Raw genomic sequence first — 26,801 nt, forward strand, 5'->3', positions numbered from 1 at the left:
GCTCTCATGCCTTTGGCCAACAGAGGGGAAGGGACCTCTCTCGAGGGGGGCTGGGGTCACGTGGTGATGGGGAGGGTCCCGGGGGGTTATGCGTGAGACGTGGGGCAGCCGTCTACCGCCTCAGGCAGAGGCATCTGAGTCCTAGTCGATATAGACTCACGCTCTCTAACTTACAGTTCATGGCGGGGGCGGGGGGGGGTCTGCATTACGACAATGGCTCCAGTGGGCAGACACAGTACTTGGCATTGGTTTAATGCACATTTCTCAGATTTTGAGTGAAGTGGGCCATCTTCTTGCCTTTCTTTGACATTTGCGTTGTGTGTGTGTGTGTGACTGCAAACTGCCCTTTCCTGCCCTTCGTCCACCACAACCGTGCTGGGGCCTGTCCCTGTGCTGTTTAGGGATTTATCTCTTTACTGCTGCTGCAGAAGCTTCTCCTGGGTTCTCCCTCATCTGTCACTCAAAAAGGGTCCCTGGTACCAAGGGTAGCAATTGCTGTGCCGAATTGAAATGAAAAAAAAAAAAAAAAATGTAACTGCTCCTACCAGGTTCCCACCACACCCCCAGAGAACAGAAGACAGACAGACAGACACACACAATCTGAAATCCTCATGCTGGAAATCTGGGTCCCCGGTGCCTATTCAGAATCTGGGACTCAGCGCTGTATACAAAATGCTTGCCGAATGGATTAATGGCTAACGAACAAAGACCTTTTCAGCATATACTTGGCCATGACATATCAAGGCAGCACACTGAAATCAGGCTAAGGAAGGATCTCTTAAGCCCATCCCATATCTCCGTGTTTTAGAATCCAGCTTTTTGGCTCTCTGTGGGTACGTGGTCACCCCTCAGCCCCCACCCACCTTTTCTCTAAGTGCCAAGCATAACTGCCTCCGTCTATAAGGGTTGAACGGCATTCTTTTCCTTGAGAGCCACACCACAACTGTGCTGTATTCACCACTGTTTTAATATACAAGATTCTTTAGAATAGCCAAACAGAAACAAAACACACAAGAAATACGTTTAAAGAGGACACAAAACAAAAGTTAAAAAGCAGCCCCTGTGTATAATTTAAACCTACTGATTCTAACCTTCCAGATCCTGTCCGAAGGTCAGACCCTCCTCTGGGAGAAAATGCCCTAGGTGGGTTTTAATATTACCCAAACGGGTTTGAGATTTCTATGGTGGTCAGGCTCCTCAAAATTGGCAGGTAATTTAGAAACCCACCTTGGGGCACCTGGGTGGCTCAGTCGGTTGAGCATCCGACTTCAGCTCAGGTCATGATCTCATGGTTGGTGAGTTCGAGCCCCGCATCGGGCTCTGGGCTGACGGCTCAGAGCCTGGAGCCTGCTTCGGACTCTGTGTCTCCCTCTCTCTCTGCCCCACCCCCACTCGTGCTCTGTCTCTGTCTCTCAAAAATAAATAAATGTTAAAAATAAATTAAAAAAAAAAAGAGAAACACACCTAAACCACAAACAATTTTCTCATAAGAAAGAAAGAAAAAGCAGGGGATTCTCAATTTGGAATAAGATGCTTAGACTTTGTGATACTTTTATCAGACCTGGGCTAGCGTTCACCTACAACTTCTCTCAGAAGAGAAAGGACACACCCAATACACTAACAGCATACGCAGGATTTGGGGAGAGCTTATCACAAAAAGGGAGATCCCTACACCCACTGTAAACAAGAACACGTTTACTAACGAGTCTTAGGAGGGACTCACTGAAGTTTGAAACTGGTCTTCCTTCCTCTTCTTCCAAAAAAATCTAATGCACATACAGCCGACACCTCACTGATTAAACGCGTTGTTTTGTACAGTACAAAGCTATTGGCTATGTTGTCACTGCCTCTCTGTTATCCGTGCACACGTTATTGTGACTGAAACCTGGAAAATCTGGCTTTTTGCTTTACAGACAGCCAGAACCCTACAGGACTCTGCTCAACGGTGATTCTGACAGCTCCTGTTCACGGCTTCTTTTCACTTTGCGTGTAATTCAATGCGACAAACATACATAGAGATTCCGTGTGTGCAAGGCACGCTGCCAGGTCCAGGGGAAACGGCCAGAAACAGACAAAGTATTTGCTGTCAGGGACTCACTGTCTAGAACAAAATAGACCAGGACGAAATACAAAATGCACAAAAATAGGCTTTGATGCCGTGTCGTGAGCAAAATCACCAGAAGGCACACGGTTCAGAGGTGAGCAAGTTGACTCCCGCAGGCGGGGACATGGTTGGGGAGCCTGCCCTGGTTCCAGCTCTGCGCCTTTTCTCCTCTGGGTCTCACGTGCAGAAGACAGTCAAGCCTGGATTTTGAGTCACGTGTTCTGTGAGTGTCCCGCAAGACGAGCAAACATTTCTAACAAATCTTAACTTTATAGAGGAGTGATGTTGCACAACACAAGTCGTATGTGATGCCAGATGCCGTGTGATCACAACTGAGCCAATGGTTCTTCTCTCTTTCTCTCTCTCACTCCCTGCGGGGCTGTGGGTGATCGTCTCCCATGCTCAGATGCTGGTCTCAGGAGGTGGTGTTTGGCAGAAATCCCTGACTTTTCAGAACGTTGGAAGGTGCCCCCAACTGGCACTGGTGTTATTTTTTGTCACCTCCAAGCACCTATGGACAGTCCTTTGCTTTTCCAGGCAAGAGTAACCTGAAGAAGGCTTTGCTTCATTCTAGGTCAGGCCGCCTGCAGATATAGACCCTTTCCTCGGCTGCCTTATTGCCAGTAATATTAAATACAGTCTATGACAAGAGTTTATTAATACCGTACTGTAGTCAACAGCCATGTGAACATATACAACGGCCCCCGTGCAGAAAAGATTCCATTGAGCCAATCGACAGCAGTGATGGTTAGTGATACTGAAAGTTGTCCTACACAATAGCCCTCCTCTCTCTTGTCTCCCTCACACCAGCCACGAAGGTTTTCAAAGGTAAATGCAAGTTAATTCGTTTTTCTCTTTATATTTTGTATTTTCTTTAGTATCTTGTATTATATTATGGTATTGTAATCATTTTTTAATGAATATTTTTGGGTTGTGGAACGAATCATCTGAGTTTCCATGATTTCTTCTGGGGAAATTTGCTTTGATATACAAGAGCTTTGGATTTACAAGCATGTTTCCGGAACAAACTGTGCTCACAAACCAAGGTTTTATTGTACGGGCTTGTCGAGGTCTACTCTTAGTAAGAGCGTCAAAGGCTGCTACGACCACTTTTGGGCACCCACTACTTGCCAGGCCCTGTGCCGGGTGTTGGGGTGACACTGCCTCCGTGTCCCTCTGTGAGGCTGGCGTACCCTACTCCGGAGACAGGAATTGTACGACCGGAGCCTCCCTCTGAAATGCAGACATGGGCAAGAGGCCGAGGCGACAGTCTAGACCTGGACCGAGAAGGAGATTCTACTTTCAGCCCAAAGTGGAAGCCAAGGAGGGCAGAAGAGAGTGAATATCACTGCTCTGCTCCCTCTCAGCCTGGCCTTCTGGGATCTGGACAGTTTTGTCTGGTCTTAGGACAGGGGGCATGCTTTTGAAAGCATACGGTTATACCTCACTGCAAATTCCTCTCTGCAACTGGGTGAAATAGTCCATTTCCCATTCTGTACACGCATGTGTACTGCGATCCCCTTCCACGTGCACTCTGACATTCACATGGCGTGCACGCTTATGAACATGATGGGTAGATGTAAAAACATTTATCACGATTCTCTTCGTCCTGTCCTGATATTTCTGAAGCCCCTGGTGGGTAAGCCTGTGTCATAGCTGGTGGACCCCTGGAACATGCAGTGAGAGCGCTAATATGTTCAAACCCAGATGCAGAGGGGCACCTGAGTGGCTCAGTCGGTTAAGAATCCAACTTCAGCTCAGGTCATGATCTCACGGTTCATGAGTTCGAGCCCCGCATCGGGCTCTGGGCTGACAGCTTGGAGCCTGGAGCCCGCTTCGGATTCTGTGTCTCCCTCTGTCTGCCCCTCTGCTGCTTGCACTCTGTCTCTCACATTGTCTCAAAAATAAATAAACATTAAAAAAAAACTGTCAAACCCAGATGCAGAACCGTGCGTTCGCCGACAGAGAAAGCTCGTTCTATTTGCTTGGCCTTTGCTTACAAAGACATATAAACAACATTTGGTTTTCTAAAAACTTTGGTTAGTGACCGAGACCATTTTGGCTCAAGTGAGATATCTGACTTCCAAATGTATATTGTTCCTGAGGGGAGATAAAAAATAAACCGTAGCAAGCAAATCCACAACCAATGCGTATGGGAGTTTTGACCCACGGAGTCCCTGCGGTCAGAGGCGAAGCATTCAGATTTCACAAAGAAAAGACTAAATTACGCAATAGACGTGCAAACAGAAAAATCTTCACGTTTGCGCTTCTGGTTTCTGGTGCCGTTTATGCCAGAACATTCATTTACACTTGCTTGACTGCATGGGGAAAAGTGACAATTACACATGCAAATGAAGTGATTAAAAAGGACACAAAACTGGAAACGAAAAAAAAAATCATCACAATAAAAAAAAAAAAAATTCACCGAGACAGTGTTTGTCTTCCTTCCTCTCCTCTCCATCCTTGGAGGATGTTTATGTGACAGATAATTTCCAAGCAGGGCTAAACCCACGGCGTGCGGACAATGGAGTTCACTGCGCATGGCGGGAGCACTGATGAATGGTCTCAAAACCAGCTGCTGGGAGTGCGAGAAAAGGCGAAGGCTCTGGTAGAGACAGTCGGCGCGGCTCCTCAGTGCACGGAATCCAGATCTCTTTATTTGCCAGCTCATGCATTATGTATGCCGGCTACGCAGAGTTTATACATGGAGGCGATATTATCATACTGCTAAACAGGGACCCAGCCAAGCTACCGGTGCTATCGTGGATGATTAACATATTTGTCCTAGAGACAGTATTTCCTAGTCGACGCGGCAGACAGATTTTGTTGCTGTTTGATTTCGAGACCTTGTGATCGCTGGCATAAACCCTGGCATTTGGGGGGTCTGCCTGCCACAGCCCACAGCACTGGGTTTTGCTTCCGTCTAATTCTGTGCGTCTGGGGACCTTGGATGAGGTCACACTTCCATCCATGCAGCAGCCTAAGTGAATCACTCAGTGGGGTTTGTAGAAATCAATGGGTTGTTTTACACACTCACAAACGATGGCGAAAAATGTCACGTTGACTTTGTATGGTCACGTGTAACCTCTTGCTCCAGAAACTGTGAGTGACACTCAGGGCTCATGACAATGGCTGAGATCCAGCTGGTGTCTTGGGGTTGTTGACTCATAAAGCTTTAGGTTTCAAGACTTATGCATTAAAATCGTGGCGTCATTTTTATGCCCTGTATGCATCAACCTGGGGGAAGGTGTGAGGGGTTTGGCAGAATTCACAGAATCCAGAGAAGGAAGGAAGGAGCTCAGCCTGGCTCGTTTTGCCAGATCAGGCAAACCACAGGGGCAATGATGCATCGTGCACTGGCTGTTCCATTTGTGCCGAGTGTGGCCGAGCCCGGATCCCCACCGGGGTCTCCGGCTCCAACTCGAGGCTCTTCCCGTGCACTTCCTGCAGCTGCAGGGATCGCCACATCCATCAGACCTGTGACAATGCTTCCTGTCACCTGCCTGCTTGCGATTCCAGAAGTCCCGTGATGAATTTTGGCCAAAGCCAAGTATGTTCCAATCTGAGTTCCGATGATTACTTACGTCTAATCTCTTCTACTCTATTTGGCATTTTGGAAACGCTCTCAGCATAGCTTTAATTCCCACAAAGGGACACGTACAGTGTCTTGTTCACAGGAAGCAGCCACCTGATATTTGCGGATTAAATGGTGGGTAAAGAAATCATTGACAGGGTGCACCCTCAGGAACCTGTGAGGTTGGGCGAAGTCAGTTCAGAGGCTGAGGAGCGTTCTTTTGAATAACCTCGAAGTTGCCAATTACCTGTTACAAAGACTAACCTTGGTTTTTAAAAAGTATGAAAGATAATCGAGAGTTAAGTTTTATCACAGAGGCATTGCAAGTTTGTTGACTGCATCAACTGTCAACAACCAAGTCGACTAACAAGGACCGAGTTGCAGATTTCTTAGGCGTCTGCCACAGAAAAACCATATTCTACGAGGCATTCTAGAACCTTCCAAGCACCGTTCTCTCATCAGACTAAGGTTAGGATTATTCAGTATCTGAGGCAGGCCAATGCTGCAAGCGTCTTGTATAGAAATACCTCCAAAATCTCCACTTAAATAAGCCAAACGTGTTTCCTGTGCTGTCGCACAAAGGCTCTTGCTACAGCGGATTTTTATTTCCTTCAAGTGGACTCTTCTCATGACTTGACCCTTTTGCCCCCACATTTATTTAATCTGCAACATGAGGCAACTGAACTAGACCAGAGGTTTCCAAAGGGAGCTCCTGGGAGCCCTCACGGGCCGCCATTGCCATGCTGGGCGTCCCTGTGAGAAGTTTCCTTCTGAAGAAAGGGCTCTGTCGCTTAAACCACATTAGAAAATGCTGGGGTTAGAGAGTCTGTAAACTTCCTTCTGCCCGGGCATTCTATGAATCTAAAAACATTCCCTACACAAGTGTGTCTTAATTTCAGCTAACATTTCTGACCCCCTCCAGCTAGACGTAAGCCCTCGGTTCTCTGAATATTTAATAACTGTTTTCCTGCTTTCATTACACTGACTGCTTTCTCCTTGAATTACTGCCTTTGTGAACATGTATCAAGGGCAGGGATCTCAGGAGCATGGCCCGCTGAGCTCCCGACAAACGGAGCACCCTGGTGAAACACTTTTCTAAATAAATGAACAAACTTAAAAACGCTAAGATCTCTTGGGGGATCTTGTGGGAATGTGAATATAACAGTCTTTCTTTGCTTTGGGATGGACATGGTGGGAAAAGTGAGAAAAATAAACCAACATACAAGTTGGAACGTGGGTCATCATTGTTCTAGAAAACGTCAGCAACACTGGGGAGAGAAGGGAGGGTAAAGAGCAGTGATACTTTTACAAGAATGGAGTACGTGTTGTGTGTGTGTGTGTGTGTGTGTGTGTGTGTGTGTGTGTGTGTGTGTTTACACTGACCCACAGCATGTTACTAAAACTCATCCTTTAAACACTGTGAAGGGGTGCTGGGTGGCTCGGTCTGTTGAGCATCTGACTCTCACTCTGGCTCAGGTCATGCTCTCACAGTCGTGAGATCGAGCCCTACGTCCGGTTCTGCACTGAGCACGGAGACTGCTTGGGAGTCTCTACTTCCCTCTGCCCCACTCGTGCTTTCTCTCTCTCTAAAAAAAATAAAGATAAAAAAATACAAACTCTGTGCAAATAAAATCTCGTCTCCCCAATTTCCTCATTTTTGTTGTGTCAGTGAGCAATTTATAATAATTTAAACAAAATTAATGATTCAGGACACCACCACATTTTATAACGTATACGTGAATGCTCTGTGGAGAAGAAGTAGAAATGTAATTTGAACAGCCACATGAGTGACACTTTTAATTAATTTTCTCCTGCTTTAGCAGCCGTGTTGTTAAAGTGTGACAGAACAGATGTTCTGTCTTAAATACCAGCCTCCTAACCGCACACCATTTTTATCTGAGGCTCAGTTTCTAAGTGGGCAGGGACAGGGGGCGGGGGGGGATCTGCAAGCTTCATAGGGAAATGCCTCCAGAAGAGAGGGAAGAAAACAAATCAACCAAATGCATTACTTCCTGCAGTCAGGGGGCCCCTCTCTGAGCAAGTAGTGTATCTTTGAAGTAAAGCCTCGAGACCAGAGGCCCTTCGGAAAGGCCAGCAGGAGCGGCGGGAAGGAAGGTCACAGTGATGACATGGGAGTAGGACCCAGAGGGTGGGCCTCAAGCTGACGAACGGAAGCATCAGAGATGATGCATCGATGCATCAGAGACGAATGGAAGGTTTAAATGCTTCCCGGGAGGCATTTCTGAAGGTCACCCCACATCTCAAGGTGCCCGGTGCACTTCCCATGGCCAGGACACAAACTTCTTTAAAATCCCAGAGCACCAGGAATCACTTCTACGGCGGTTGGAGCTTCTTAAACAAGCAACATGAACAGGCATATCGGATGGATGTTGTATGCACTATTTTTCATGGATTCTAACACACAAATGATGCAAGAGACACCAGTGACTTACGATTTTACAGAGACACTGAGATGCATTTGATTTCAGAAAAACGAAGAATGTGAGAAGCACATCTTGGAAGCAAGGACATGCTATTTCATACTCCGTCTAAGGCGGCAATGCTCAAACTCTAGCTACACCAGAATGGCCGGGACGGCCTGGACAGGCAGAGTCCGGCGGGTGCCGCTCCAGCGGTTATGATTCCACAGGTCTGTGGAACCTGCATGTGTCACCATGTCTGTGGGCTGCTCTTTCAGAACCACTGCTCCGAGGTAAGAAATCAGCCCGGGATTTTAGGCGGTTGGGGAAGGGTTTGGAGGGGCCTGCCCTGGGGCTGCGTCCCTCTCCCAGGGCTGCCGTAACAAGGTTCCAACAACAGGCGGGCTTAACACAACAGAATTTACTGTCTCACGGTCTGGAGGCTGGGAGTCCGAGACTACGGCATCAGCGGGGCCCGGTCCCCTCTGAACCTGCCCGGGACACTCCTTCTTTGCCTCTTCCAGCTTCTGGTGGTGGCCATCGGTCCCGGGGGCTCCTCGGTCTACACGCGCATCATTCCAATCTCTGCCTCTATTAGCACGTGGCATCTTCTGCCTCGTGTGTCTGCATCTCTTTTCCTCTTCTTATAAGGACACCAGTCCTTGGATTAAGGGCCACCTTATTCCAGAATGACTTCATCTCAGTTAATTACATACACAACAATCCTCCTTCCAAATAAAGTCACATTTGGAAGTTCCGGGGGTTAGGACTTCACCATCTGTGTTTTGGGGAGAGGGTGGGATACAACCCAACCCACAATAGGGACCCAGAGGTAGGTCTTACTTCGTTGTCAGAAAAGCCACACATGATACATACTGACCCTGTTTGCATAAGACATTCCCTCCTTCCCCTCCCCCCAAAGAAACTTTCCCATATACATGTTACTTAGCTAAATTTTGAGATGCCCCCAGGCCAATGATGTACAACAAGCAGGTCCCCATCAGAACAAAGTCCCTCTGTGGCACATAACCCATGCATATTCCCATTAGAATCTTCCTCTGACTATAGACAATGGTTCCAAATCACATAAAACAAAAAAAAACAAAGACAAAAAAACAAAAACAAAAACAGGCTCTTCAGTTCCCAGGCCTATAACTGATGATCATTTTTGCAATGAATAAATTTAGTTAAGAGCATAAACCTTCATCTTGTCTGAGCTCCTGCCTATGTAAGACCATGTGACCCTGGCTTCTGAGCTGTGGGCCCTTCACGTGTATAATGTGGACAGCCGTGGCATTTGGAAGGACTAAATGAAGGAGACATTCTTTGTAGTCCTTGGTCATTGCAAGAGTGAAACAGACAGAAGGTGGTATTCATAATTATTAATAATGGAAACATTCCCCAGTAAGCAGCTGGGGATTCAAGGGAGACGGAAACTTGATGCTTAAGATCTGGGAGGCGCGTGGGGCGGCGGTCTGCCTGCCCAGGCAAGGTAAGATTCATTATCTGTGTGTTTCTTCATTTCGTTTCAATTTGGAAACAGTCAAGGTGGTCTATGTGGGCTCCGTGCTCTGAGGACAGACTCCCTCTTGCCCTCTGCATGAAGATGTACTCTGTCCCATGCACACTTTCCACACCACCTACAAAGGTCCAGATCCTGGCCCAGATCTTCAACGTCCACTTCAGCTAGCCGTGGAGGCCACAACTACTGTTTCTTGTACACAGAAAGGAAATAAAAATCCTTTGTCTACAGACACATTCCACGATAAAGTTTGGTCATCTCGGTCTAATTTATGGAATAGAAACATAATAGCTATTATTAACCGATCTCTATGTAAATTCACATCACCAGTCATCGGAAACAAGAGGCGAAACTTCTCCCCACTACAGGAGAAAAGTGACCATAATCGAAGGCCCCATCTCTCAGGTATGAGCCAGAGCTGGGGCAACAACAGCAACAACAGTGATACCATCACCATCATCATCAATAACACTGTCGTCATCATCACGAACAATAACATGGTCAATGACGAACAACAGTAACATCCAGTGTGAGTGCTTCATAAATAGTCAAAACTTCCATGTTTGCCCCAACCCTACCAGGCAGGTACTATTATTATCTCAATTTTATAGATGAGGCAGTCAAGGCACAAAGGGGTCACTTCCTCCCGCTTCCTCCTTGGGAAGGACCATCTGCCCTTCCTCCCGACCCCCCAAGTTTTGCCAGTTACCACATGCTTTCTCTCCCGGCTACCGAGAGCATTTATAGTCGTTCCCAAACAATTCGCTACAGTCTGCCCTTTATTACTCTCCAGTTGGTGGTGTGTGTCTCCTCACCAGTAAAGTCCTAGAGCACAGGGACCAGTTCACACCCGTGACGTGGGGGAGGTAGCCCATCCCAGCTGAGGCTCTCGCGGGCTCCCTGCTCCACGCTCGGCCCCTTTGACGGATTTCACAGTGTTGTGAATTTCACCAGACTCTGGGCTACTCGAGGGCAGGGCCTCTGCTTCTTGCTCATCGCTGCACGCCTGGCCTGCAGTCCGTATCTGGCAGACAGCGAGCATCAGAGAAATGCTTCTCGGTCTGGACGGCTCTGTCCTTTGTAGCCCCACGGGGTGGTGGAAACACTACTGCAGTGCGGGTGGTGGGACTGCCACACCGGAGGGGGCACCAGACACTGGGAGATGATGCTGCACCGACCCCACAGCGGCCCTAGGAAGGCAGGTGTGAATATTCAGGGCTGCAGTGCCCTCTTGTGTCTAAGGCTTCACTAGGGCTCAATTTACACGGCTGTGGAAGAAGTGTTTGAGGAGAACAATCAGCAAAAATGCTCATTTGTCTCCACGCACAAGAGAGAGCAAGAGTGGTGTTCACGGGCACGTGGAGAAGGCAGGTGTGGGAAAAATACCGATCCTAGTTCTGACTCTGCCCCTAATTAGCTATGTGCTTTTGGGCAAGATTAGAAAGTGTCTTAACGTTCTCATCTGTAAAATGGGCGGTCTCTGCTAGTGGGAAAGGAGATGGTGAACTGCTAGGCTTTTAGAGCAGCCTCCATGCCCTAAATATACAAATTTTTGTTAGGCGGACTCTCACCACATGTCTGTGACTTCCCTGAGGTCAAGGGCGATGCCTTATTCATCTTTAAACTTATTTTTATTTATTTAAAAAATTTTAATAATTTTAATTTTATTTTTGAGAGAGAGAGAGAGAGAGAGAGGGAGAGGGAGAGAGCGCACGAGCGACAAGGGAAGGGGCAGAGAGAAAGGGAGACACAGAATCCGAAGCAGGCTTCAGCTGCTTCCGAGCTGTCAGCACAGAGCCCGACACGGGGTTCAAACTCACGGACTGCGAGATCAGGACCCGAGCCGAAGTGGGACACTGAACCGACCGAGCCACCCAGGCGCCCCGGACGATGCCTTACTCAAGTGCCTACAGTGGTCTCCAGCAAAGTTCCTAGCAGACAGAGAATTCCCTGGGTTCTCACGCCCCCCTGCACACATGCCAGTAATAGCACCAACCACATTAAATGCCATTTCTGGCATGGGTGCTCCCCCCTCAACATGAGTCCCTCAAGGCAGGATCTCTGACTGATTCTGTGCTTCCCCAGCACCTAGAGGCATACATTAGCTGCTCAATAGTTGAACTGGATGGAGGAGGGAGGTGGAGGTCAGAAGCTGCCTTAGGGAAATGTCTCCGATGTCTTCATGGTTCTGCTGAGGAACAAGCCAGGCAGGAGAGCGGATACTCTGTGTTCATGGAGTCCCTACACTCACCTGCATTTTGTCTCGGTCGGTATGGATGCAAAGCTATGAAGTACAAAACAGGGGGCTTTTAAAAATGCATTAGGAGTGCTGTATTATCATTCAATAGCTGTCTACCATAATCTAATACCTTCTTCTCGGGGAAAAAAAGTTAACGGAAGCGGAAGCAGATGTAACATTTAGCCAGATGCCTCTGCTCATCTTCCCTTGAATGTGACTATTTTAAGAACACGGATGATCCCACGTCGTCTCCTTTCGAGAACTGCTGACTTGTTTGGCCCCACGTTTCCTGAAGAAGGTGCTTTCCTGAAGAAGTTTTGCTCCTTTTTCGAGCTCATTTTCAACCCTCCTGGCCCCTGCCCTGCCTTCTGCCGCCATATTGGCTTTTTTGCTGCTGTCGACAGTACGGAAGAAGACAACCGTTGTTCATGTTTGGCGTGTTAAAGTCTACACGGTGCTGGGTGCAGCACACACAGGATTGGGGTCACCCACAATTTAGAGGATCAGTCATGGCTCCCATTCTTATCAGTAGTATGCATTTCCACGTTGGACACGGGCTGAACTCCTAACTGTAGGTCTCTCGTGGACTCATTTCCTTAACAGTGATTCGTTATCAGCACGCAAATCTCCTGGTGGGGGTGGGACAAGTGGCTCAAACCACCATCTTCTGTGTTCTCGGGCAAACGTGAGCCATCCCGTGTCTGAAGCTATTGGAACTGGTGTGCGTGAAAGCCATGGAACTTATGAGAGTAAAAATGTGACTTCTGACATTTGCCTTTCGCCTTCTCCTTAGCACTTCATCCAGGTTTGCCTCTTTGGTTCCTTCTCTGGGTACAATGCACCAAGCACACAAAACTCTCGATGGGCAGCCATGGTGCTTGCTAATCAGGATGCAAAGGAGAAGAACAGTGTTACAGAAACACCAGGACGGTAGTCAGATGGCGTGGGGTCTGGGGCTCCTACTACTAACCGGCTGTGCGGTTTGCCTGAGTCATTCAACAGCTCTGTGCCTCAGTTTCCTCAACAGCAAAGCAAGGAAAAGGGAGTCAGCCACCACCACAGTCCGTTGGCTGATAACTTTCTTTCTTGCTCACATGGACCAATGGTTCAAGTCAATGATGGAAGGCAACGACAGTGTCAAAGAGCTCCCTGAAGCAGCAAAGATCAATTTACAGCCAGCAGAGTAAGTGATAAATATCCTCACCTCTTTGAAGACAATTTATGGATGGTATAATGAGAAAAATTTATTAATACGAAAACTGCCTTACTCAACCATGCTGGATAGCTAGGAATTAAGTACAAGTACCTTCAAAATATTCTTACAGATCAGCTTTAAAAAGTGTTGTGGGTTCATGAGGGTCCAGGGTTGGATCCTTGAGATAGAAACGTATCCACTTCACTTATGGCTCCTTCTGGCTATTTAAGCTTTGGCTATTTAGTGACAACCAAGAGGGTAGCTCATAGCTGGGACCGAGAGATTATGAGAAACTCCCCTTGGCAATCCAGTGGGTTGTAGACGTCAGACTGTCACCTGTGGGTGGGATATGGCCTGCAAACGTTTGCTTAGCCAGAAGGAATACGTTTCAAATTTTAGTGGGTTTCCAACATTGAGAAATTCGATTTTTATATAAAAATATGGATTTTGAAGCTCTGTTGAAATACCATAAGATCCAGAAATTACATAGCTTCTGAATGGTGACAACTGACTGCAGTGGAATGGCAGGTGTTCTTTTTAGACTTGGGATGTTCCCTCCAGCACCCTCCATGCCCTGCCCTGCCCCTCCCCGTTATAATCTGCAAAGTGGGGTTCACTTGACCTTCCCTCCTGTCCCCTCAAGCATCTATACTTGCAAATATTTTTAATTTTTTTCATGTTCATTTATTTTTGAGAGAGAGAGAGGGAGGGGGAGAGAGAGAGAGGGAGGGGGAGAGAGAGAGAGGGAGAGGGGCAGAGAGAGAGGGAAACACAGAATCCGAAGCAGGCTCCAGGCTCCAAGCTGTCAGCACAGAGCCTGACACAGGGCTCGAACTCACAAACCTTGAGATCATGCCTGAGCTGAAGCCGGATGCTTAACCGACTGAGCCAGCCAGGCGCCCTGCAAGTGTTCTCTTAAACAGTGAGGGAGGGGAGGAGCCAAAACTCATGGCTAGACAAGCATCTGTTTCCCCTTATTCCTCTTCCTCTCCATTAGCATCAATAATTAATTAAGTTTGGGATCAATTCTTTTTATGTCTTATCAAAAATGGAAACTTTTGTTGAAAGCCAGCTGTACGTTTCCAATCTAATACCTGTGATTCACGTGTGCCAGGCAATTCGATAACATTCCCTGGTTTAAAACAAAATGTCACCTACTATTGGAACGTGGGTAGAAGCGGATGGATGTTTTACTGGTGGTCAGAATGTGCCAGCACTATTGTTTAAGGTGACAGTTCTTGGAGTGTAGTGACAACGCTTCCCTGCTTCCATCTCTAAAATGTTTTGTTCTTATTTTGCTTTTGGTGTCCTACCCATGAAACACAAGATCAATGGCACAAAACTTTCCCCCGTGGGTTCTTTTAGGGGTTTTACAGTGTCAGGTCTTATGTAGAAGTCTTTAACCCATTTTGAGGTGTGAGTGTGTGTGTGTGTGTGTGTGTGTGTGTGTGTGTGTGTGTGTGTGGTATAAGGTAAGGGTTCACTTAATTCTTCAGCACACAGGCACCCAGGTCTCCCACATCCCCTGCTCCCCACCAGTGGGTCTACACCCCATCTGCTGGAGCACAGCTGCCCTTCCAGAGCTGGCTGAAATCATCTAGAAGCTTCTTCTAGTTTTTTAAGCACTTTTGTTTTAGGAATCCTCATGAACAACTGCAGTACATTTTATCCAATAATTGTTAAAGTTTAGTTCCTTTGCTCATCATATGCCTCTTACTTCTCTTTGGCCAGCCCTTTTCTTTTGTTTAAGCACCTCTGTGTGTAGTTTTGTTTTGTTTTGTTTTCCAGGGCAGATGTGTGAATGGTATATTTTACATATTTGAACATTCCCAAATTCCTTTTCCTGCCCATTGTATTTATTTATTTATTTATTTGATTTTTATTTTATTATTTATTTTTTTAAATGTTTATTTTTGAGAGAGTGGAAGTGGGAGAGGGGCAGGCAGAGGGGGACAGGGGATCTGAAGCGGGCTCTGTACTGTCAACACAGAGTCCCATGCGGGGCTCACACCCATGAACTGTGAAATCATGACCTGAGCTGAAGTCAAACTCTCAACCAACCGAGCCACCCAGGTACCCCTTCCTGCCCATTTTATGAACAAGAGCTCAGGATGGGCAGGACTGAAACTTAGAAACCGTTTTCCATCAGCAGCAGTTTATGGACTTGTTCTGCTGTTTCCTGAACTGTTGTTGCAAAGTGAGAAGTGCGATACTACTCTGAGTATTTAAAATAATAAGAGAAAAGGAAAGAAAAAAGAAAAGAGAAAACCCTCCTTCTGCCCCATAACCTTATGTAATTTCTAACCTCTGAATCATCAAATTTCATTAGGAGCAATTAACTTCCTGGCTTTCCCCAAATTCTTACAAGACATTCAATACTTCTTTCCTCTGTAATGACTCAACGCTTGGTGGGATTTTTTTCTATTATATCTTTGGTTATTTTTTCCCCTTCATCCTTCCCAGTCTCCCCTCGAACCTCCACATGGCAGAATGCATTTCTGGGATCTAGTATTCATGTCTCTCAAGTTTTGCTGGAATGTTCATTTCCATCCAGTTGCGGTCTTCTGGGTAATCCTGCTGGATCTTCCGCATTCCTGTTTGGTGGTATGCTGTCCATAATTTTGCCCAAACAAGGACACTTCTGAGAATGAAGAGAAGGGCACTAAAAATAAAGATCAGGCCTCCATCGATCTTTGTCAGGCATTATCCAGGGCTTTCTTGGAAAACTGGGACTTATAATTACCGCATCTATTCAGTTTTTCTTTTGAACTAAGAAAAATTAGGGGAGGGTATATATTTTGATGAGTCAATTTACTTTTTCTTCTTTTTTTTATTAAGCTTTTAGTTTTAATTCCAATATAGTTAACATGCAGTGTTTAATGTTAGTTTCAGCTGTACAATATAGTGACTCAACAGTTCCATATGTCACTCAGTGCTCATCACAAGTGCCCTCCTTAATCCCCATCACCTGCTTCACCCACCCCCACCTGACCCCTCTGGAAACCACCAGTGTGTTCTCTGTAGTTAAGAGTTTGTTTCTTGGTTTGCTTTTCTTTTTTTTCATTTTGTCTCTTTCATTTGTCTCTTAGTTCACTTGTTTTGTTTCTTAAATTCCACCTATAAGTAAAATCATACGGTATTTGTCTTTCTCTGACTGACTTATTTCACTTAGCGTCATACACTCTAGCTCTATGCATGTTGTTGCAAATGGCAAGACTTCATTATTTTTAATGGCTGAGTAACATTCCATTGTGTATATATGTCACGTCTTCTTTACCCATTCATCAGTTGAGGGACTCTTGGGCTGCTTTCATAATTTGCCTATTGTAAATAATGCTGCAATAAAAATAGAGCTACATATATTCCTTCTAATTGATGTTTTCCCCCTTTTTTGGGAAAATACTCAGTAGTATGATTACTGGATGGTAGGGTAGTTCTATTTTTAAATTTTTGAGGACCCTCCGCACTGTTTTCCACAGCGGATGCACCTGTTTATATTCCCAGCAACAGTGCACGAAGGTTCCTTTTTTGTCCACATCCTTGCCAACACCTGTTGTTTCTTGTGTTTTTTATTTTAGCCAATCTGGCAGGTGTGGGATGATATCTCATTGTAGTTTTGATTTGCATTTCCCTGATGACGAGTGATGTTGAGCATCTTTTCATGTGTCTAGTGGCCATCTGGATGTCTTATTTGGAGAGATGTCTCTTCATATCTGCTGCACATTTTGTAACTGGGTTGTTTTTGGGTGTTGACTTGTATCAGTTCTCCATATGCTTTGGATACTAATATCTGATCCATTTATCAGATATGCCGTTTGCAAACATCTCCCATTCTGTAGGTTGTCTTTTTGTTTTATCGATTGTTTTTTAATTTTTTTTTTTGTAATTACATCCTTCATCACTTATGCTACATACACATCCTAGGCTTTGGACTTTGGAATTAACTCTCAGTGTGATCTATTTCTATTTACTTTTCAAAAATTTTTCAATGTTCTGGTCTGCAGGTAACCCCTTCCTGGTGACTCAGTGATGCCATTTATTTTTTAATTTTATGTTTCTTCTACTATTTTACATATGTACTCAGGAAGCTGTCCTTAAGGAAAAGATGCTTTAGGAAATGTGATGGTGGTCAGGAGCAAAGTGGCTGGCTGGAGTCGGGGCAGTGGGCATAAAAGGAGAACGTGGGTCACAGAGTCACCATAGTTGCACTGAATGGTATTATTTATTGTCAACGCACATTTCAAGTAGAATGCGGTCAGGAAAGACTTCTCATTTTGCAGAAGGTACCTTGTCACCTGGTGCTGGAACAGCTCAGACATTTGCCCCGTGATGGGGAAGGTGTCCAGTGGGAAAGTGGGAAGTGTCTTTCTGAGGGAGATGCTTGTTTTGTTGTCACTGAAGAGCAACGAGGCTCCTGCTCAGTGACTTGCTTGGGGTCTGGGAGCTTTTACTGATGAGTTTAGCATCTTCCAAAGTATTCATGTAAATTATACTGATGATACAACCTGCCCCGAGAATCCCTCTCCTTGTTCTTGGTACACACAGCTTCAGAGGGAGTAGCTCCAAATGTCTGAGAGATTGAAGAGATGTTCTTCCTCACAAACACACTGGCAACGCTCCAAGGAGTCTCAAACTTGGTTCCAAACATTTGCTTGGACAAACTCAAAATTAAAATAGGGTCGCCCAGGTTAATGGCTTGGAAACTTGGTATAAGAGATGCTTAGAGGATTACGTGCTTTTCCCTTTTCAAATCTTGTTGCATGGCATCAGTATTGCCCCATGTTTGAAGCGAATAATATAGTTTCATCAGCGAGGATGCAGATTATTATTTTTCTAGCTCTGGCACTATCATTTACAGTTATCTGAAATAATTTCAGTAGAAGAGTGTATTTCATGCCTACATTGGATGCGCCGGGATGTGAGAGGGTGCACCTGCTTAGATGTACACTGAAGGACTGTGTGTGAATGGGCATTACCCCGGGGCCACTTTGGAGGGGTCTGGAGCTTTCTTCTCCTTACTTCAAAAGATGTATGACTGGCCGAGTTGTCTTTCAGTCAGAAACCTTAGGCCACAAGCTTCCCTCGGGATACTTTCTGTAGTGATGTCAAGATTAATAGCTTTCCACTCCCTCCAGGAACAGATGTGTGGTAGGTGGGCACCACCTCCTCCCTCACTGCTGCATGTGGCAGACATGACCAATCAATCGTTCACCTCCTCCCTGTTGCGTGTGGCAGACATGACCCATCAATCGCTCATGAGGCTCTTTCTTGCTGAGCCTGGACTTGGCCAAGGCATCCTTCTTATGCACAGCACTGCAGCCAGAGACTTCCAGTGCGGAGGAGTTGATCTTCAAGGCTGAAGCCCATTTTTCATCCCTGCCACTCATGGCTTTGTTTTGACTAAAACTCATGGAGAACTAATATAGTGCCTCGGTGTACATTTCCCCCTTTGTTATATTCCTCAAGGTCAGGACATGGCCAGGGCAGCTGAGAGCACTGGGCATCTGATGGAGTAAAGGCAGAGAGGGGAAATGGCACAGAAGGAGGAAATATCCAGTGCTGATGAAAATAAGAAAATTTGGTTCCTTCCTAACTTCCACCAAGAACCAGCTGTGGAGGGCCCTGTAGGCATCTGCCCTTCTGAAGTCACCAGGTACTTCACCTCCATGCCTCACACATGGGTGAGCTAAGGTTCTGTGACTCTGGCAACTACAGTCACTTCTGGAACTTTCTATCTTGCTAGTGTGAGCGCACACCCAGGGCTTCTGGCACAGCCTGGTGAGGCATGAGGATGGCCACTCACATCTGGAAACACCGAGTAAGGGATTTGCTTCACTAATTTCACAGAAGGTAACCATCTGTCATGTTAGCCCCACCTTCTGGATGCTGAGTCAGTAGCTGGAGGATGGCTAAGACACTCTCCTTTGATCACTGAGGTAACGATGATGACGATGGTGACTGTGGTCACAGTATTAGTTATCACTTATTAGGCATTTGCTGTGCCTCGGACATTATGCCAAGCAGTCCACGTGCATTACCTCCGTGAATCCAGACAAGAGCTTTGTGAGACAGCTCTGTTGTGGCCCCAGTTTTCAGGATGAGGAAGTCGAGGGTTTGGCAAGGCCAGCCAACGTGCCCACATCACGAAGCTAGTGAGTGGAGGGGCCCAGCTTCTAGCCAGGTCTGTCCAATTCCATCCTTCATTGCTCTCCATTTCTGTGATTTCTCTTTCTCCATGGCAGCGATGGTGATGATAGAGCCCCGAGCATTTAGTAGTAAGAAAAGGAGTAATCGGGATACGGTCACTCGCTTTATTTTAAGCTTACATATTTTGTTTCAATTTGACTTCAAGATGGAGAAGGCTGTCCTGATAAATCAAGTCGCTGACTCTATGGCCGAATGTCTTAACCATTTGCAAATGGCTCCATAAATCACAACTTAACAGCAAAGGGGGGTGAAGTCCAGACCGCAGCAGGATTCATAACAAAGGTTCTCCACTCAGAACAGGATGAAAAGCTCGAGTTCCACCATGTTTGGTTCCAAGAAAAAGAAGTTTATTTATTCACTTTTAAAAATAGAAAACTGTTTTTGATATAAAACAGCAAATGCCTGATTCATGCACAGGTCCCATTTTCCTGGTGAAGTTTCGGTGTTTCTTAGAAACAGAACTGACTGAGTCCTTCTCACAAACTTGGAGGAAAATGAATCATGTGCTTGGGATTCAGTTTGAAGAGAAAAATCCAATTGTCTAAACAGAGGCTATGATTGTAAAACTCAAATTATGTAAACTGGGTGCTTTGACTCAGTTGCACAGTGGCTCTCCTGGATGAATTCAGCTGGGGAGGAGAAAAATCCTAACAACTTTTCAAAGCTCCATGTGACTCGAGTATTCATTTGACTTTCTGACACGGAGGAAGAATTTCTGGAGAAAAAGTACACTTCTTCCGCCAACATGCCAGCGTTATCTTCCAAAAACATGGTTTGGAAACTATCACTTTCTGCAGAGGCCCCTCTCACTCTTTCTAGAATGTGGTAAAGCCATTGGGAACAGTCTCTGTCACAAAGTCTCACGTGGTTGCCCTTAAATTTGTGTCCCTGAGAAAACCAACAACAGTTCCTTTCCTCTCTTTCTTATAGAAGAAGGTGAATGGAGTCACAGAAGGGAGGACCTGTGGGTCAACTGTATCTCCCTGTGAAAGATATGTTGCAGCTCCAACCCCAGTACCTGTGGATGTGACCTTATTTGGAAATAGGGTCTTTGTAAATGCAATCAAGTTAAGATGAAGTCGACTGGAGTAGGTGGGTCCTCACCTGTGGTTGGTGTCCTTATAAGGAGAGAGAAACTGGGGTCCAGAGACACAGGGCCATGTGCCAGTGGAGGCAGAGGTCAGGGTAGGACATCTACAAGGTGGGGAACACCTAGGATCACTGGCAGCACCAGAAGCTGGAGGGAGGCATGGAGCAGATTCCCTCTCAGAGCCTCCACGAGGAGTCAGCCCTGCAGACGACTTGCTTTCAGACTTCTGGTCTCCAGAACTGGGAGAGTATACGTTTTTGCTGCGTTAAGCCCACCCAGCTTGTGGTCATTTGCTACAGCAGCCCTGGGGAACTAATACAGGAGGTGAGTAATTTTTCTTTAAACATGACACTGGGGTCACCCAAGACTCAAAGTTGGACGTCACAGCTCTGCGGGAGATGCAGCCTGACTTCTGATCTGGGTGCTCCAGGACAGCTGAGGAACCAGTGACAGTTTCTGTCACACATGCTGGTCTGAGGGTGCCCACGCTGCCTGGGCTTGTTCATCCCAAGGGTTGATAAAAATTGACCCTTGCCTGGGGCGTCTGGGTGGCTCAGTCGGTTAAGCGTCCGACTTCAGTTCAGGTCATGATCTCATGGCTGGTGGGTTCAAACCCCGTGTTGGGCTCTGTGCCGACAGCTCAGAGCCTGGAGCCTGCTTCGGATTCTGTATCTCCCTCTCTCTCTCTGCCCCTTGCCAACTCACACTCTGTCTCTCCATCTCTTAAAAATAAATAAACATTAAAAATTTTTTTAAAAAAATCAACCCTTGGCCTGAAAGAAAGTCTGGGGGATGTATCAATCAGGCGTCCATTGATCGGTCAAAGACCAAGTGTGCAAGTGTGGAACAGTATGTTCAGTGTAGGGAACTCTAAGATCTCTTTGTGTTAGAGACAGATAGCAAGCAATCAGAAATGGAAACATAAACGTCAAATATTATAAGGAATATATTTTTCAAACTGTGAAGAGCTGAACAGAGTTTAGGTATTTCTATCACCACCCATCTTACAGGGTCATTGGGGAGACCAGCAAGTGTAGAAACTGAAAGCTTGCTGGGTTTTCTGGAAAATTGCTGTAAGATGTCACATCGTAATGCAGTGTTTTGAATGCATCTGGCTTCACTGCTAGACCCTAGAGATCGGAAAAGAAATCTAAACATCTGTGTACTTATTATGTAGGTGAGTTTCTACAAGGTTCCACTGCATCTGGTTTACAGGCACTTTTCATGCAAGCCTTCAGTGGCCATATGAAACCCATGACTTTTTGCTAGAAATACCAGCACAGGGAGATGGGACCCAGCTAGGTAATGAGTGGATGTAAGCACTGCAAACATTTTGGAGTCTTGCCTTACCTGTGCTATTTTAATCGATGGTGTGCGAAGGTATGAAAATAATTTATGCATTTAAAAGTTTTACATACTTAATAAAAATTAAGAACTTAAGAATTATAAACAAATACAGAAATGAGAAGCCTTGAGACAGCACAGAATAAATGTTAAGGAAGTGTCACAGGAGAGGGCACCAGATGATAAGACTAAGAGGAAATCTGTGACGATGAGGGTGGAGGTTATGGTCTCACCAGGAGAAGGACAACGCACGGAAGGGCCAGTCACAGACAAGCATTCACTGCAGACGAGTGATGGGCGACAATCAGCTGGGACAGAGGGACAGTGTAAATTAAGGGACAGAACCATCGCAGATAAACTCAGCAAAACCCATCACAGAGGAAGGTCCGCAGGCAAAGCCGGAGGAGTTTAGATGGGGTATCTCAATTTTGTGGTCTTACAGCCGCTTGTGTGGTCCCCAGCCCTGTGGACTCCCCCAGCGTGACGGCCTGCGGCCGCTCTGATCAAGCCCTTGCTTTGGCCGCTGGGTGTCTGCCGTGCCCCGGTTCTAAACCCTCGGTCCAAACCTCCTCCTGCACGATGGGCCGAGCCCTTCTGAGTGTGGGAGCGTTCACAGAGTCCCCTTCCCCCAGTCACAGAGAATCCGCTACTGTCATTACGTTTTCTTCAGCCTAGAAGGGAAGGACTTGTTGTTCTGGCTACATCTTAGGGGCCATGTTAATCTACCCGAAGTGTCGCAGGAGCCGGGAAGGAGAGCCTCTAGAGCTGGGGGTGGGGACATCGTTTTGGTCAGAGGTTCGTAGGAATCTCTGGAGTAGCGAGTAGCTTTGGGGTGTGAAAGCAACACAGGGGAGGGAGTTTAATCAATGCTGCTTGGGTCCACTTTAATCTCTGCCGAGAAACATGGGGGAAAATAAAATCACTGAGAATTAATTTTGGTTGTTAAACTGGACTTCTTGGGGCGCCTGGGTGGCGCAGTCGGTTAAGCGTCCGACTTCAGCCAGGTCACGATCTCGCGGTCCGTGAGTTCGAGCCCCGCGTCAGGCTCTGGGCTGATGGCTCAGAGCCTGGAGCCTGTTTCCGATTCTGTGTCTCCCTCTCTCTCTGCCCCTCCCCCGTTCATGCTCTGTCTCTCTCTGTCCCAAAAATAAAAATAAACGCTGAAAAAATAAATAAATAAATAAACTGGACTTCTTAAATGCATGCCTCTGCTGGACCGATGGGGGCTCACAGGCCATCGGGGGGGGGGGGACCCTCCACGCGATCTCAGCATGCCCGACGCTCCTCCTCACGCTGCATCCCCCTCCCCCGCCCCATGACACTGCACTCGACACTCTGAATCCCACCCTTGCCCACATCTGAAATGCCACGTCATCTTCCCTTGATTCTTCTTCCCCCACAAAAATCCCAAGCAATCAAACTGGGTGTAATCATCCCCTTCTGAAGTCTCACCCCCATGACAGTCGTCACCACCGCTCACGGGGTTAACTGTCCCTCAGCGCAGGACGGGGATTCGCTTTCACTGCGGCTAAGTCCGTGGTCTCTCATCATTGCATCTTTTGTACATTTATGTTTCTTTGTTTGTCGTTTAGAAAGTCCCTTTTTAAAAATGAGGGTTTGGTCAGGCTTTGGGGGAAAGGTCAATTTGGGCATTCAAGTTACTTTCACCAGAAAATAGGTTATCATACAAAAAATATATACAGAGAAATTTTGTAGAGAAGAGGGCTAGTTTAAGCTTACCTTACGATAAGGCAACATGCTCAATATTTAAATGGATTTTAAATAATGGATCCTTGTCTGGGATGTTCTTTAAATGCACTTTGATTTTTCTCTTCTGTATTTTATCATGATGCTTCTGTGTTTCCTTCTGGGGACAAGATTCCAGATGCGTGATTGTGTAGCTCTGGTCAGACTCTTGTCTCAGCTCCTAGTGGGTCGGTTTCCTGGCCACATAAACCCTACATTTTCCCAGGCTGTAATTTCCCAAAGATCCTGCCACGGGGCGGCAGGTGTCGCTGGACCGGTAGCCGGGAGACCTTGATGCTGGTTCCCTGTGCATCACCCAACTTCCTGTCGACGGATGAAGCCAGTGGACTGGTTCTTAGGCTCTCTCCTCTTTCGGCCACTTGCTGTCTGCTTCCCGGGCAGCACAGGAAAGAGGAGTTTGGTACCACCTTCCTTCGAGGGGACTGGGGGAGGGGGTGGCTACAGTTGTAATTCAGAGGTTCCCCATCGTCTTGGGAGAACGTCTGGGGCTGAGCCTGTGGTGGTCAAGGGGCCGAGTCTTCCTGGCTTTTCACGATTTTGGAAGATACTCACAAAAAGGGGATGAGGTCACGCACTGGTGTGCAGCTGGCGAAGGCCGACGAAGACAGTGCTCTCACAGACATTCCTCCTTCTGCACCCGCGAGTCGTGGGCCTGAATTGGTCCTGGTCCCAGTCAGTTCCACCTGCAGCAATGTGGTCTCAGGAGCTCTTGAGACACGCTTTGTAACAACCGTATTTATTTGTGGATTCAGACCTTATCCTTCCAACATACGAGGACAAGACTCAAAGACACTGGTTTTTCCACCGTGGGACATGCCCACTGCTTCGTGTATGCTGACGGGTGTGATCAGGAACTTTCTGGGATAAGTTACCCCCACGTTAGGTTATAGGATGATAATTTCTTTTCTGCCTGAGACTTCTAGATCACCTCGACCCTTAAATATGCTTAAGAAGTTGAGCTTTGAGACGTTTATTACCTTTATAAATGGCGAAGGTTCGTCAGCGTGTGGGACACTTATCTACTTCCTAGGACTTTTTGTTTGGAGAATGTGGAGGAACTCTGGGATTAAGTGGCCTAGCGGGTAAACGCCCTGATAAGCCGTAAACCGCAGAGATGGTCCGGTAACCCTGCCCGCGTGAGTCCACCTGGGCGGGTCCCTGCCTGGTCTGGGACGGGCTCCCACCACCACCCCCCTGCCGGTGGCCGGGACGCCCCGGATCTCAGCGCTGACTTAGAGGCGGGTGCAGAGGGCCGCAGCCTACCTTCGCACTTGAGGAGGAAGAAGTCCGCGCTGTGGCTGAAGGATGCACTGAAGTAGGTGCAATTCTCCACCAGGTCACAGGACATGCACTGCCTGTTGAAGCTGCCCACCGTGCTGGCGCTGGAGGAACAGAGACGGCGGGGCGTGAACCCAGGCGGCGAGGAGACCGGCCCAGGGCGCAGGGTCCAAACCCCCAGCTCGGCCTTCGGGGCTGGTGGCTTCTCTCCTTTCAAGGGCACTCGCGAGTCCCTGAAGCTCCACGGTGGGCCTTTCTCCCGCCCGTCCCCCTGGGAAGGCCCGAATGCTCTGCTCTGTTCTCCCCTTCCCTGGTGGGCGGGCCCCCCTCGGAAGAGCTCACGGCACATGTGCTCTCTGGGTGCACAGGTGACAGTGCACGCTTGGTCGCCTGCGCCTGTGCGTGCCCCCGCTGGGGAGGGGGAAGGCGCACAGTGCCTGGTGCCGTTATCTAGTACTTTGGACCCAGGCCTCTGGTCTGAGAAGACGGCTCGCTCTTTGAGAACAGGAGCTCGTCTTCCGAATCTCCGAATTTCCTAGGAGAACCTAGCACTGGTGCGCGACGCATCAGGAACCCCAGGGGCATGGGCTGAACCGGGCTCCGGCTGCTTCGGAGCCACACGGAGACGTGGAGCTTCTCACTTGTTGGGGGGGGAGGCGGAGCAGGAACCCCGGGACCACGCGGAACAAGCACACGCTCACGTCAAGAAGGCCTGAAATGTGTTCCCCGAAATGAAGATACCGAGGAGGCTTTGCATATACCTGGAGGGGGTTCCTGCCTGAGCACTTTGCCGGGGAAGGTCCCCTCCCCCCACAGGCCCCGCAGGAGACCTGCCCACAAGGGTGACGGTAGCTCGCGCCCAGGAGAAGACGGCCTTCTAACGGTATTCATAAGGCGGAGGGAAAGGGAGGCGGTCCGCCTCGAACCCCTTCATTCTTGGGGTGACAGGACTGATCTAAGTAATGCTGGCAGACACGCCCGGCTACACGGAGCAGCGGGCCTGTGACCATGTGGGTTTGCCAGAGTTCTCTCCCCTCCAGAGGGACTCCCCTGTGCTGGCCTTCTGTGCCCTCAGCCCACACACCGGTGGGTGGGAGGGGACACGCTGGTCCTCCTGAGAGGGATTCTCCAGCGTCCCCGCGGCAGGGAGGGGAGCCAGGCGTCGGCTCCATCCAGCCTGAGTCACCCCCTCGGGCCCTCGGGTCCCCGCGGGGTGGCTGGTGTGCCTGCGGGCTGTGACCAGCACCCACCGACCTTCTAGTCTGGGAAACACGGAGGAGGTAAGAGGTTGTGCTATTTCCACGTCTGGTGATCTCAGTTCAGAACCCAATGCTTTCCCTGGTGGGAACAGTGACTGGGGCAGGTGACAGGACCTGATGCCAGGGAGAACAGACCCTGGAAGAAGTCGCCTCTCCAGGGTCCAGACGGCACCCTTCCTCTGCCTCGTCTGGGATTCCGGATCTGACCGCTGTCACAGCAAGATGGTGGTGATGCGGAGCCCGTAGAGGGCCTCCTCCCCGCCCGACACGGGGCACGCCCGACCCGACTTGCCTCCCATCAGCCCCCCCCCCCACCCCGTGGGAATGAGCCCGCCACGTCACATTTGCATAAAGTTGAGAAGAAAGAGGCTGGGTTATCAACACAAGAAAGCACGTTGGGGGTGGGGAGCAAACACCCCCGCGTTGGACAAGTGCAGAAAAATCAAGGTTCAAATTTGGCGGCCTCTGCATCTCTCGTTATTTGTCTCTGGACCTTACAGCTGCCTCTGTGGCGGTCCCCTGCGCCCCCCCCAGGGGGTACCGCGTCCCTGCATGAGTCACCAGGCCTTCTGAAGGCGGAGCCCCGTGTGCGCGGCCGGCCCACGTACCTGTAGAGCTGTCGCCTCCGAGGCAGGTCCTCGGTGCTCAGGAAGTAGCTGCAAAGACCGGGGGGGACAACAGAGATTAGTGGTCCCAGGGTAGGCTCTCGTCCCCTGCAGGGCTCTGTCTGCAGACGCTCCCCGGGACTCTGCCCGTGCGTGGTGACGGGACCTCCTGTCCCGCTCAGGCCCAGCCCCGGGAG

The 26,801-nt window shown here is 48.0% G+C and overlaps 1 protein-coding gene across 5 annotated transcripts in view; it reads right to left on the bottom strand.

Annotated features, from left to right (window-relative positions):
* The window catches only part of DPP6 (dipeptidyl peptidase like 6), a 949,260-nt gene that overhangs the window by 37,058 nt on the left and 885,401 nt on the right, over positions 1 to 26,801 (bottom strand). For all 5 annotated transcript variants that reach the window (XM_086685604.1, XM_086685609.1, XM_086685602.1 and 2 more), the window contains exons 15-16: positions 26,608 to 26,655; positions 24,726 to 24,844 (exon numbers count right to left, since the gene is read on the bottom strand). In XM_086685604.1, the coding sequence (XP_086541730.1) occupies positions 24,726 to 24,844; positions 26,608 to 26,655 (167 nt within the window). The remainder of the gene's footprint in view (positions 1 to 24,725; positions 24,845 to 26,607; positions 26,656 to 26,801) is intronic.

The sequence above is a fragment of the Puma concolor genome, chromosome A2 (assembly GCF_028749965.1).
Source record: "Puma concolor isolate L17-30 chromosome A2, mPumCon1.1.hap2, whole genome shotgun sequence".
Taxonomy (NCBI): domain Eukaryota; kingdom Metazoa; phylum Chordata; class Mammalia; order Carnivora; family Felidae; genus Puma; species Puma concolor.